Source organism: Lycium ferocissimum, unplaced genomic scaffold, assembly GCF_029784015.1.
Source record: "Lycium ferocissimum isolate CSIRO_LF1 unplaced genomic scaffold, AGI_CSIRO_Lferr_CH_V1 ctg657, whole genome shotgun sequence".
Lineage (NCBI taxonomy): Eukaryota > Viridiplantae > Streptophyta > Magnoliopsida > Solanales > Solanaceae > Lycium > Lycium ferocissimum.
The window spans coordinates 357,180-371,944 of NW_026726405.1; the positions used below are offsets into that span (position 1 = coordinate 357,180).

The 14,765-nt window shown below is 36.7% G+C and overlaps 1 protein-coding gene and 1 pseudogene across 1 annotated transcript; both read right to left on the reverse strand.

Moving 5' to 3' along the window:
* Positions 1-3,961: 3,961 nt before the first annotated feature.
* On the reverse strand, positions 3,962-5,584 carry LOC132045395 (peroxidase 3-like; annotated as a pseudogene).
* Positions 5,585-12,737: 7,153 nt separating this feature from the next.
* On the reverse strand, positions 12,738-14,343 carry LOC132045385 (peroxidase 3-like). Its single transcript, XM_059435976.1, has 4 exons — positions 14,060-14,343; positions 13,792-13,989; positions 13,423-13,585; positions 12,738-13,308 (listed from the first exon to the last, which is right to left on the reverse strand). The coding sequence occupies exons 1-4, from the start codon at positions 14,273-14,275 to the stop codon at positions 12,893-12,895; spliced, it is 993 nt and encodes a 330-aa protein (XP_059291959.1). The 5' UTR covers positions 14,276-14,343; the 3' UTR covers positions 12,738-12,892.
* Positions 14,344-14,765: the final 422 nt, after the last annotated feature.

The following is a 14,765-nucleotide window of genomic DNA, read 5'->3' on the forward strand; positions in this document are numbered from 1 at the left end:
AACAAGAGTTAAAAAAATATTCTCTATATGGCTACAACAACAAATTCAAGCACGGAGCAACAATACATAAAAGATAACACCAAAACAAGTGAAGAAAGGAGAGAAATCATCCCCAAAAATGAGCTACTGTTCGTACTCGAAAATTGGAGCTAAGACCACAAAATCCGATCTCTACTGTTGAAATCGAAGAACCAGATGTTGAGAACCCTCAGTTCAAATTTCAGTACGATCCAACGGTTAACGAATCGGGAAACGCAATTTAAAGCGGACTGCTGTAACAGAAAATTTCTAGACAAAAATTTGCTTTCTCTCTCATGTTTTTCTCTCTATATGGCTGCTATGAATTCACTCTTGTGTTCTAAACTAAAACCTAAATTGATGCTATATATAGAGGAATTTTTGGGGCAAAAGTGGCCTGGTCCAAATTGGATTGGGTTTTATTAATTCAATTCCACATAGGAAGGAAAAACCCAAAAACCTAACAATTCTCTCCTCCCGATTATGTGGAGGAAACCGCCATCCCGGCGATCAAGCAACACTCTAAATCTAGACTTACAGCCAAGCCCAGAACAACCTGAATGGATGGCATCTTCACAACTGGAGAAAAGATTTCATCAAAATCAACTCCCTTCTTCTGATTAAAGCACTTGACAACCAATCTAGCCTTGTACCGTGGAACTGGGTTACCATCTTCATGCTTCACCTTGAAAACCCACATGTTTTTCAAAGCTTTTCTATCTCTAGGAAGCTTAACCAGATCAAATGTATGATTATCATGCAATGATTTAATCTCATCTTGCATAGTATCAAACCACCTATCTCATCTTGCATTGCATCAAACCACCTTTCTTTTTCTTCACTATTCATGGCCTCATCAAAACTTTCAGGTTCTCCCTCATCAGTCAAGAGTACAAACTCATTAGGAGAATAACGAGATGAAGGTACTTTCTCTCTAATAAAAGTCAGAGTTTGCGAGAATGATTATCAATAAAAGTCACAAAGTAAAGTGCACCACCGCGAGAGATTACGTTAAAAGGACCACACAAATCGAATGTCAACACCAACTCCATTAAGAAATCCATCTTTCAAAATCTTGCGGGCGAATGACTCGAAAGGAAACTCATGGCTTCTAACAAGTTTCTTCTCTGTTGGATCATAGAAACGATAAAACATGACCATCTCTTTAACTTTGCTTAGGAACATTTCACTCCCGTAAAGCAAATTCTTCTTAGCCAAGTTATCAATCCCCTTCTCGCTCGCCAAAAATATGACTCGAAAGCAAACATCTAACCCTCTCTATGCCATAACCATTTCGATGAAGTATCATTCTCAATAATTATCACAAAATTTACGGATGCGAGTCACCCGAAAAGTCAAATGGAGCCCAATAAAAGTCACAAAAAATAAGTACAAGTACCAACTCCAAAGAAATCCATCTTTCTTGCGGTGCGAATGATATCTTGTTACCTCGAGCCACAATCATTGAACCTCTAAGAAGAAGTATCATTCTCCACCGGCCACCAACAACGATATCTTGTTTGATCATAACCCTCATCATCAAGCTTTCCTACAGAAATCAAATTCAGACGAACATCTGGAGCATGCTTGACATTGTTAAGAACCAACCTCGAACCATTCTTACTTTTCAAGCAAATTGTGCCAATACCAAATACCTCAATCTCACTATCATTGCCCATTCCAAAATTACCCGGAGTATAAGAAGAAAATAATTCCTTCTTTGGCGTGACATGAGAAGTGGCACCTGAATCCACAAACTAGGTAGACTCATCACAAACAAGATTGATATCATTTTTACCACAAGCAACAAGAAGATCATTTTCAGCAACAACAGCACGCCTTCTTTCTTTTGCTTTTTCTGGTCTCTTTTAAACTTGTAGCAATGTTTCTTGATGTGCCCTTTCAAGTGACAATAGTCACATGTAAGATTCTTATACCTGGAGGATCTTGACTTGCTTCTACTTTTGCCTCTGTCATTCTGACCTCTGAAGTTACTTCTCCCCCTGTCTTCAGTAACCAAAACATCAGAGTGTGAAGTTGAAGAAGACGAAGCTTGAGATCTTCTTCTCGTCTCTTCATTCAAAACACAACTCCTACCATATTCCATAGTTACACCATCACTGGGAGCAGAATTTGTCAAAGAAACTCGAAGTGTTTCCCAAGAGTCTGGCAAAGTATTAAGAAGCCAAAGTCCCTGTATCTCTTCATCAAGCTTGACACCCATTCCAGATAGCTGATCAAGGACACCCTGAAAATCATTGATATGATCAGAAATAGGGCTGCCCTCTTTGTATCTAATATTCATCAATTGTTTCAGTAGGAACAACTTATTATTGCCAGTCTTCGAAGCATAAAGTGTCTCGAGCTTTTCCCACAAGCTTTTAGCATTTGTCTCATTCATAATATGATTTCGAACATTATCTTCAGCCCATTGCCTAATATAGCCACAAACCTGTAAGTGCTCAAATTCCCAATCCTCATCTTCAATAGGCTCGGGTTTCTTAGAAGCAAACGCAGGTAAATGCAATTTCTTGACAAATAGAAGATCTTTCATCTTGCTTTTCCAAATATGGTAATTACTGCCATTTAAGCAAACCATCTTGCCCATATTTGCCTCCATCATTCAAATAGACGATCAACACAACCAAATACAACCACAAGCTCTGATACCACTTTGTTGAGAAGAAGCAAGCAACAACCAAATTGCACGACGAGGTAACAGCCGAAAAAATAGCCCAAGTCAAAACTTTCCACACTATTTGAACCAAAAGAAGACAATAAACACTAGCACAAATGGAAATCCGGGCAGCAGTTATACCAATAATAAAATAGCAAAGCAAGCAAAAATAAATCGAATGCAAGAGACACCAAATTTACGTGGTAAAACCCCTTCAAGGTGAAGAGGAAACATCCACGGGACCTCCTGCCCATAAAAGCTACACTATAATCAACAAGAGTTACAACAATGTTCTTCAAATGGCTACAACAACAAATCCAAGCACGGAGCAACAATACATAAAAGATAGCACCAAAACTAGTGAAAAAATGAGAGAAATCACCCCCAAAAACGAGCTATTGTTCGTACTCGAAAACTGGGGCTACAAACCACAAAATCTTATCTCCACCGTTGAAATCGAAGAACCAGATGTTGAACCCCCAGTTCAAATTTCAGCACCATCCAACTGTTAACGAATCGGGAAACGCAATTTAAAGCGGACTGCTGTAGCAGAAAATTGTTGGACGAAAATCTACTTTCTCTCTCACGTTTTTCTCTCTATATGGCTGCTATGAATTCACTCTTGTGTTCTAAAATAAGATCTAAATTGATCCTATATATAGAGGAATTTTTTGGGCAAAAGTGTCCTGGTCCAAATTGAATTGGGTTTTATTAATCCAATTCCACATAGGAAGGGAAAACCCAAAAACCTAACAGGAACAGCCTAATTATCAAGGAATATTGCAGCCTTGAAGTCTATTCAAGGAATTATCAATGATCTGTTATGGTTTTAAGCTAGTCAACGTATAATATGATGACTCATAAATGGCTAATAAATGACTAATGAAGAATAGGTTAAAAGTTTGTTACATGCACAAAGAAACGTTAGGAAAATAATCTTTTGAGATACCACATTATTTTTAACAATAACTAGTTATGATTGTATCCATCATATCTGGAAATTTTTCATCATGATCCAAGAGAAGATGTCTCTGTTCTCAGGAGCTAATTTTAACACCCTTCAACCCTGTGAAAGATATACATGCATCCCTAGAACGAATTCCAGCGATCATGGGTCCATAATCAACCATAAATATTCGATAATGAGGAACTGTCATCGTCATTCTCATCTATATGGATCATTTCCCCGGACAACATCAATCACCAGAGAAGTACCAGTGGCTAAAAGAAAGCATAAGAGAACCTTTTCCAGGAAAGATTCCTCATTTCCAACTTCTAGAAAAAGCAGCTCTTGGAATCTTAGTTTTATTTCAAGAAACCCATCAATATACAAGAATAAATTGGAATAACTACAAAAAAGAAATGATACATGTTACACACAAAATACAAACACAAGAATATTGGAAGTTGTGAACAAAGGGAAAAGACTGCTCTTAACTATTCACGACTGCACAGTGCTTCCTAATCTCACCAGCAGAGCCGGTCTTGACTTCAATCTTGCCCATTTTCTCCATGGCTAGACCAAATTCGGCATTAAAACGTTTGAGTGATCCTTGTACTAGCTGGTTGATGTATGACTTTGTTGTCGCACTTGTTGTTAAGGCTGCATCAGATTGGAATAGCCCTTTTCTCTTGAGTACAAGCTTAAAGTAGCTAAGATCAAACTTACTGGAACTGCCCGGATCCATTTCAACAATTGTGGTATTGTCATTGATTGATTTACATTTCTTCATCTTAAGATTAGCTGCATATCCGCTGTCTAGAGATGGATCTTGTTTGCCCCAAACTCCGGTAAAATTGTATAAACGTGATGAAAATGAGGGGCAGTGGGAGACTCCAATGGTATGTGCGCCTGATAGAAAATTGTTCGTAGTATTAATGATTTTTGTCCAAAAGACCTGAATTTATGGAAAATCTCGATATAGCAGAAGCACAAATCAGTATGAATGTACTAATTTACACTTACCAGACAAAAGGACCAAGTCTTTTAGGTCAAGACCCTTGCTGGCAAAAGAACTCTGGAGACTGGAAAAGTTACTAGTTGGAGGAGGGATGTTTGACAAGGCTTCTGAGGCGTTTGATATTCTTCCATCTCTTCTACCAGTTGGAACATTCTAGTAAGGGCCTCCCTGAAGAAAAAGGGAGACAAAGATTAAGAACGTCTTTCCTTTTAGCTTAGCCCTTTCATGCGTACAATAACTAGTTATCTCGGTTTTATATTAGTGGCTTTAACTATAACCTAAGCTCTATTTAGTGGTCTGAGTAGGATAGAACTCTAAGAAAATACAATCCACAAGTTGGAAACTAGTTTACAAGTTGGTTCAAGTTTGTACTTACTGTGACCACGACAGAGTCTCTAGAAACCAAGGCAACAATATCTGCACATGAGACAACTCCAGGGCATTCAGCTTCAACTGCTTTCTTCACACCATCAATGAATGAGAAGCCTCTCAGTGTTTGATTAGGAACAGCCACTTTTTCAGTCTGGTTTTTCGTGCTCGAAGTGAAATTCAGGAGTACAGATCCATCACAGCCCTGTAAAAATGCAATTAAGAAAAGGTACATTACTTCAAGAATGGTGCTCTTCATAGGAAATGAGGTATGAACTTGCCCTGACAAAGCAATCGTGGAATTGCATCCTGAGCAAGGCAGCTGCAAGAGAGGGAGCATTTGGGATGTGCTTTTGCACATAATCTTGAATTATCTTCTCTGCCTGTGGACAACTCTTTGCATAGAAATTCAGCTGTAACTGAGAATCGCTAGAACCCATTATTCCTAGTAAAATACATAACACTAGAAAATTACCCAAATCGCCAAATTTAGTCATTTTCATTTGTACTTAGAAAGAGGTCTCTTTCTTTGTTCGAGTTGCTACACTTATCAACTCCAACCAGATCAGAAAGAATTTATAGGCACATTACTTAGCTAACTCGGTTAGTTTGTCATTATCCATCTTTTTTACTATTACATAAGAATATAGATTCGTTATAGACTGTCTCTTTCATTTTATGAGGTTTACATGTCATGATCATACTGACTGACCTCTCACATATTAGGCACATAAACTAGTCTTCATTTTCAAAAACTTTAGTTTGATAATACATTATTATTACCTGCTCCTGGAGATTACAGCTACCTTCATAATGGTGCATGGAAGGTACAAATGCTTTTGATAATAGGTGGTAATACCTACTAAGGTAGTTGCCATATATACAAGCTGATAACCTTTGCATTTTCTTGTTAAATTAATCGCTTTAGAAGCTATTTACTTGTTGTTTTTTCTGTTCTGTCTATAAAGACTTGAGAGATATAAGGCATTTGGTATTAGCAACTCAAATTGGGGATCAAAATAAGTATTAGTTTGAAGTCAAAAGAAAGAAAAAGTTTGGATTTTGTTTAAAAAGTTGAAACACGACTGTATTAAGCTAACAACTTCAGTAGAAACCACCAACCTCGCATTAATGTATACTTGCTTCGATTTTTCTTTTTTTTCTTTTTTTTTTTATTTTTTTTTTATAATTTTTATGGGCAGAAGAATCCTTACTGCAGTTGTTATGAGAAGACATTAATTGGTTCTTTGTATCTATTGAGAATTAAATTAAAGTCTACTAGTTTCCAATAGATAAAGACCAAAAATCTTGAGCGACCAATCTGGCAGAACAACTCAAAAGATAAAAGAAGTATCGTGAATCTCTTCATGCTCGTTCCATACTTAAAGTACCATTTATACAAACAAGAATTATTATCTTTCCTTAAATATAGGATCTACGGGGCATTAATTACAAGTACATTTTGTGTTACCGCCCTTCCTATGTGGTCAAAGCATCTTGGTTTTTAACAAAGAAACATAGGAAATAAAGAGAAAAATATACTGCAATGCAGTCAAAGGAAATTATATTATTTAGCTATGTTTAGCTCTGCATTTATAGGAAAAAAATAATAAAAAGATAATCATAAAGTAGCCTAAAATATCTCTGCAGAGTATATCTTTAACTAACCAACCTAGCCTAGAATATATCTGCAGAATATATTTCTAACTAACTAATTAATTACTAACAATAAAACAAAGTTTATTCAAAAGCAGTAAAACAGAATATATTTCTAACTAACTAATTAATAATAGTAAACCAAAGTTTATTCAAAAGCAGTAAAACAAAGTTACTGCAGTCCAAAAGCAAATAGTCTAACACTCCTCCTTGGTTTTGGAACTGCAAACTCTAAACTTGGCTGGAATTGACTTCGTGAACAAATCTGCCAATTCATTTTTGGTCTTACAGTTTTCTGGCATGTGTTTCTGTTGGTTTAAATGAGAAGTTTTTACCCCTTATATTAACTCATAAAATCTCCTGCTTAATGGCATCAAAGATTTGACAGTACTTGTCATCGAATAACAATTTAAATCCTTTTTCCACTAGCTGGCCAACACTTAACAGATTTTTATCAATATCAGGTATGTAAAGAACATCTGAAATTATTTTTGTACCTGAACCTGTTTTAATTGCAATAGTCCCTTTTCCTTTTGCAGGAATATAATCGCCATTCCTGATTCTGACTTTTTTGTTTTCCATTGACATAAACTCTCTAAATATATTTATGTCATGTGGTTTGTATAACCATTGTCAATCATCCAAAAATTAGATTTCTTGGTTGAAAAATATGTTGCCACAAACAAGTGGTCTTCTTCTTCTTCTTCTTCATTGGCGACGTGTGCATCTGCTTCATATTTTGGAGATTTGTTTTTGCAAATCACTGCTTCATGACCAAGTTGGTTGCAAATCTTGCACTGTGCATCTGGCCTCTTCCAACATTTAAATGGAGGATGACCTTTTTTGCCACAACGCTGGCAAGGTGGGTAATTTTTCTTTGATCACCCTTGCTTTGAGTCTTGTGGTTGGCTATCAAGGCTCTTTCAACCATACCATCTTGCCTCATAAGCTTCCTTTTCTCTTGTGCCTGCAATGTATTTGCAATTCTTCCAAAGTAATCTTGGACAGATCTTTTGTGTTTTCCAAGGTAGTTATGGATACTTTGTATCTTTCAGGCACCATAACAAGAATTTTTTCAACGATTCTTGAATCTTTAAACTTAGTGCCAAGCAACCTTACCTTGTTAGCAATGCTAAGAAGCTGGTCTGAGCACTCTTTGACGGTCTCAGATTCCTTCATCTTTTGCAATTCGAATTCCCTTTTTAAATTCAACACCTTCATGTCTCGTATTTGTCACACCCCCATTCCTGATAGGGCATGATGGGCACCCGACCCTTTCTTAGAGTCGAGCGAACCCACTGGCTCTCGTTATACTCTTAATCTCACTGGACTTAGTGTGTCATGAATTGAAATGCATAACGGAAGCTATTTAGAAAAATATATACTCTTTTCGTCTTTCTTAAGCCAAGTAACTCGTAATCATACGAAATCGTAAAGTAATGCATGATAATACATCAATAGCCGCTTCCGACATACTATATACGTGACTCTGTCTGCAAAGTCTCTAACATAAATCATCATACCATGACATGGATACTCTGACTCGGCAACACTCCGGAAAGAAATGGAGCTCGCCAATCCAGCTGGAACATCTTCTAGCCATATCCTCTACTCATCTGTATACACCTGCGTGGCATGAAACGCAGCGTCCACAAGAAGGGACGTCAGTACGAATAATGTACTGAGTATGTAAGGCATGAATAATATCATAATATAGATATGAAAAGTAACAATGAGTAAGAGAGATAACCCGAACATCCGGATGCCTCTAAGGCGGATGTCAAAGCCTTAAAAAAACATTTCATACATATACATAGTAACATGCCCGGCCATAAAGGCTCGGTGTGAAAGTAACATGCCCGGCCATGAAGGCTCGGTGTGATATATAAGTAGTATCATGCCCGGCCATTTAAGGCTCGGTGTTATCATCATTGTTGCGTCCGGTGCCTCCCGCGTCCGGGGCAATATCATAACATGCCCACTGCAGTGGTGTGCACATCTACGTGCCTGCCCGGCCGACTATAGCGCGGCGCGGTGTGAGAAAATACATACATATATATAAAGCATGCATAAGAGCCCAATCAAAAGCCACAACTGTATCGGAGTGACGTAAGGTCGGTAACCTCCGATTATATTATGGAATAATTATCGTCGCTTTGTCTCACCTTGAAGGAACAATTAATTTAAGGTGAGACTATCAATGAAAAATAGCATTAAGAGAAAACATAGAATACAATTATAAATCTCATAAGGCATCAATTCATATACTTGGGGAATTTAGAAATAAAGTCACTATCCATGAATAAATTGAGAAATCGATAAATAGCTCAACATTCTCATATCGTCTTTGAAATCGTAAACTTGGAACATTTAAACATGAAACCATTCTCATCATAGTCATCATAATAATATTCTCATTTCTGACATCATCGTTTTCATCATAAGGGCTCACATAGCCACAATCCTTGGGTTGGAAAAGAACATATGAATATTTCGGAAAATATTTATGGAATATCATGGAGGAAATCATGTCTCGAGATCTTAGACTTCTTAACTTTTGATAACATGGAGAACTTGGAAACATTTATGGAAACATAATCTAGGGATCATGCCTTTGAAATAAAGGGGAAACGAGCCTTAACATACCTGGAAGATAATTTCTCGATTTTCAACTTATTCCCTGTCTTGGTATTCGCTTAAGATCATTCGTAGCCTCGTAATCTACATATAGAACCAGCCATAATATCGTTAGGATCATCATCGTACGCTCGTCTTAAACACTTAATTAAAGTCCTTTTAGATTCTGTCGAAGTTCGGGCAGCATCTCCCCTGTTTATATGCCTAGCCCGAAATTCCAATTCAACAACCAACAACATCAACAACAAAACCAATAGCAATAACATCATTTCCAACACCAACATATGCCATAAAACAGCCCACACACTGTTTTTCGAATTTCTCAACCAATCAATTTGCGATACGACTATTTAATAACTTTATTTTCGTAAAGCAGCCGAATTTAATACCAACAACATCAATAACAACATCGTCAACATTCTACAAGATAAATATATATATTTCTCATCCACAATTCTCTTCAACCCACAATCCATAAATTAACAACATCAACACACCAAACTATAACTTCTATTCTTGCAAGTATTCCTTATTTAAAGTTGACAAGGAAAAGATTCAAGGATTCATACCTCATTTTTGTGAAGGCAACAAACTTTTCAATATTTTCTTGTCCCCAAGCTAACTCCAACACCAAAAGAAATTATAATCGCGCCTATTCATTGCCCGGACCTCGATTAATAGTTTGTGACTTGAAATTTTGCTCAAAAACTTCAATTTTATGTGATATAATAGACCCTTTTGGGTGCTGAAAATTCTGGAACATTTTGGACAAATTTTGATGAAGAAAATGGGGTTTTTAACCCTTTTATAGGGGCTGAGTCGGTTCCACTGTAGCTACTACTGTAGTGGTACTGTAGCATACTGTAGTAGTCTGTTTCAGCTTTGCCAGCTCAGTTTGTAACGTCTATAATTCTCTACTCCGATGTCTTATTGATGAGCGGTTTGCTTCATTAGAAACTAGACTCGACGAACTACATTTTAGGATTTTGAAACACCTTAAAACTCCATGTATACTATGAGATATGTGCCTCCAAAGTTGACTAAAAATCCATCCAGCATTTCTCAAATTTTCGTCGAACTTATTTTCTTCAATTTGATCGATCTCGAAATATTCCGAAACTCTCCATACATTATATTAATCACTCATTATACTAATAATGGCCATGTTCTCGTGTTTCAAAATAGTCTTTCCCGATTACGACTTACGAGATCGTAATTCGTCCTTTTTCTTCGTTGTTACATATTTCTCATGGCTTGTACCTTCCCAAACGTCATGGGACGTCTCCGACACTCCATTACTATGGCGATGTACATGTCATGATCATGCTCCGAAAATGCGGGGTATAACAGTATTCTTTCACCTCCTGTGTATTCTTCCTTCAGATAATCCCAAATTTCTTTTGCTGTTTTGAGTGTCATAACTCTAGTGAAAATTGTTGCAGACACACCAGCAAACAAAGTTGTTTTCGCCTTTGATTTTCTGATTTTCTTTTCATTTTGGCTTTTGATCTGGGCCAGGGTGGGATTATTTCGCAGTCGAAGAACATCATAATCCTCTTCCATGGCCTCCCAAAGATCTAAAGCCTCAAGATTCTTACTGCCCATAGATGATAATTTTCACCATTAAAGACAGGAGAAGCTATTTGAGAAAAGCTATTCTCAAAATTCATCTCACTCACAGGTCCCTCAAGAAAATGGCTCTAGATACCAATTGTTGGTTTTTAGCAAAGAAACGTAGGAAATAACAGAGAAAAAAATACTTAGAGAGAAAAATATATTGCAATGCAGTCAAAGGGAATTATATTATTTAGTTATATTTAGCTCTGCATTTATAGAAAAAAAACAATAAAAAAATAATCATAAACTAGCCTAAAATATCTCTGCAGTGTATATCTTTAACTAACCTACCTAACCTAGAATATATCTGGAGAATATATTTCTAACTAACTAATTACGAACAGTAAAACAAAGTTTATTCAAACAAAGCACAACATAACTAAGAGAGTAGTTCTATTAGGACATGAAAAAAATGGCGGGCACGAGCAGTCTGGTATCTGAGCTAATTGGTCGGACAATTACCTCATCACTTATTATTTTGTATTAGTACTATCTATCTCATAAAAAAATGAGATTGAATAGAAAGAGAGGTGCTAGTGCTACTAGATATTCCTTATCTCTCCCTCGTCAACTGTTAGGCTTCTCCATCTCTTCTAAATTTTTGTAGCCTTCGGCGCAAGCTGGCCCAACTTAAAACTATCAAAATATTATGAGATAATTTCTTTCCTCTTCAATCCTCTGCTATCTCCGTCAATACCAATTGAGAATGGTGGTAATAAATAATTCTAACAGTAGGGTGGAAGTTCGAAATTCTGAATTATCAAGTGAAGTTTTCTTTCTGCGAGAACATTTAAAATATAAAAGGAAAGTTAAAATTGTACAAGCATGATGTCTTTGAATTTACGTGCATGTAGCGAACGTGATCTGAAGAATTGGATATAAAAGAACATTTTCTTCTCTGAAGTGGACCAAATGATTGTACATTCAAACTTCTTGGGAGTTTCAGTACATAAGTCATTAAAAGTTACAGAATCCAGGGGAAGACCAATGAAAACATCAAATGAAAAGCTCAAAGACTGAACATAGCATGACTTTAAGAAAATCAAGAAGGGAATACCTTGAACTTTCCTTTTCTTCGCATTTTGATGTTGCCAATTCAGGTCCATGAATTTAAGAAAGTGAACTCTTTTTCCTTTATTTTTCTTTTTTTATTTGTTCCTAAAAACATCACAAACGTCTTAGTCAAATCCTGTTGACATATGGCTTCAAATTTGGCAGTATGTCAACCTGCCAGACAAATAAGACAAACAGAAGAAGTAGAGTAAATTTGTTACTAAGTTGATTGGTTGCAATAGAATAAAACCTGTCTTAGCTGATAGTCCCTACCACCAATAAAGAAGTGTGATTATGACTAACTCTGTCAATAAAAAAAATGCCATGGCTTGATAGTCCCAACCACAAAGCAAGAAGTGTACAGATTAATGGCTGCATATAAATTAAACATGGCCTAAGTAATCTATACTCTCAATCAGTAAGTGTATTAAATAAAGCTATTACGGAATATATTATATCACCGTGTAGCCAGTTCTATCTGTACCCATGATAAGATGGCGTCTGTACTTAGGAGCTAAAACTTAACTGACCCTTTTCAAGCCTGTGAAATAGTACATGAAGTAATATTTATGCATTCTTAGAAAGAATTTTTAGCAATCATCTAGTCCATAATCAACCATGAGCATTCAATCATGACGAAGAGTCTCCTTTAAGATGCACCAAAAGGATTTCAGAGCAGAGAAGTACCAGTGGTGAAAAGAGAGATTAGAAAGGAAAAATAAAACTACTTCTAGCTAGGAAAAAGCACCTCTGGGAATCTTAGTTTTATTTCAAGAAAACCATGAATATACAAGAACAAATTGGAATAACTACAAAAAGAAATGATACATGTTATCCCGAATCATTCACACCAATGTTACACACAAAATATTTGGAAGCTGTGAACAAAGGGAAAAGACTGCTCTTAAGTATTCACAGCTGCACAGTGCTTCCTAATCTCGCCAGCAGAGCCGGTTTTGACTTGAATCCTGCCCATTTTCTCCATGGCTAGACCAAATTCAGCATTAAATTGTTGGAGTGATCCTTGTACCAGCTGGTTGATGTATGACTTTGTTGTCGCACTTGTTGTCAAGGCTGCATCAGATTGGAATAACCCTTTTCTCTTGAGCACAAGCTGATAGTAACTAAGATCAAATTTACTGGAACTACCAGGATCCATTTCAACAATTGTGGTATTGTCATTGATTGATTTGCATTTCATCTTAAGATTAGCTGCATATATTCTGTCTAGAGATGGATCTTGTTTGCCCCAAACTCCGGTGAAATTGTATAAACGTGATGAAAATGAGGGACAGTGGGAGACTCCAATGGTATGCGCACCTGATAGAAAATTGTTCATAGTGGTAATGATTTTTGTTTAAAAGACCTAAATGTACGGGAAGTTTCAATATAGCATAAACTGAAATCAGTATGGATGTACTAACTTAAACTTACCAGACAATAGGATCAAGTCTTTTAGGTCAAGACCCTTGCCGGCAAAAGAGGTTTGGAGACTGGAAAAGTTACTAGTTGGCGGAGGAATGTTAGCCAAGGCTTCGGAGGCGTTTGATATTCTTCCATCTCTTCTACCAGTTGGAACATTCCAGTAAGGGCCTCCCTATCATGCAAAGAAGAAAAAGGGAGACAATGATTAAGAACTTATTCCGTTTAATTATTCCCTTTCAATCTTACCATAACTTGTTATCTTGGTTTTCTATTAGCGGCTTTAACTATAACCTCAGCTCTATTTATGTGAGCAAGATATGACTCTAAGACCGACTAGTTGGAAACTAGTGTACAAGTTGGTTTAAGTTCTGTACTTACTGTGACCACAACAGAGTCTCTAGCAACCAAGGCAACAATATCTGCACATGAGACAACTCCAGGACATTCAGCTTCAACTGCTTTCTTCACACCATCTATGAAGGAGAAGCCTCTCAGCGTTTGATTAGGAACAGCCACTTTTTCAGTCTGGTTTTTCGTGCTCGAAGTGAAATTCAGGAGTACAGAAGCATCACAACCCTGTAGAAAAGCAATCAAGAAAATCAGAGAAGTAAATTATCTCTTTATATGAAATGAGGTATAAACTTACCCTGACAAAGCAATCGTGGAACTGCAGCCTCAGCAAGGCAGCTGCATCAGATGGAGCATTTGGGATGTGCTTTTGCACATAATCTTGAATTATCTTTTCTGCTTGTGGACAGCTCTTTGCATAGAAGTTAAGCTGTAACTGAGCATTGCCACAACCCACTATTCCTAGTAGAATACAGAACAATACAAAATTACCCAAATAGCCAAATTTAGCCATTTTAATTACTTACTTCTTTTCGCAACTTTAGAAAGAGGTCACTTTCTTTGTTCGAGTTGCTACACACATTAACTCCAAAGGATCAGAGAGAATTTATAGGCACATTGATTTAGCTAACTTGTGTTAGTTTGTCATTCTCCATCTTTTTATCACATAAGAAAATAGATTAGTTAGGGTCTGTCTCTTTCATTCAGTTAGATTCATATGTCATGGTCATACTAACCGACCTCTCACATATGAGATATAGGCATACAGATACCTTCATAATGGTTCATGGAAGGTCCAAGTTGTTTTGATAATAGGTAGTAACACCTGCTATGGTAGTTGCCATATATACAAGCTGAAAACCTTTGCATATTCTATTTCCTTATTATTATTTTTGGTCTATTAAGACTTAAGAGATGTAAGGTATTTGGTATTAGGAGCTCAAGTGGGGATCAAAATAAGTACTAGTTTGAAGTCAGAAGATTGAAAAAGTTTGGATTTTGTT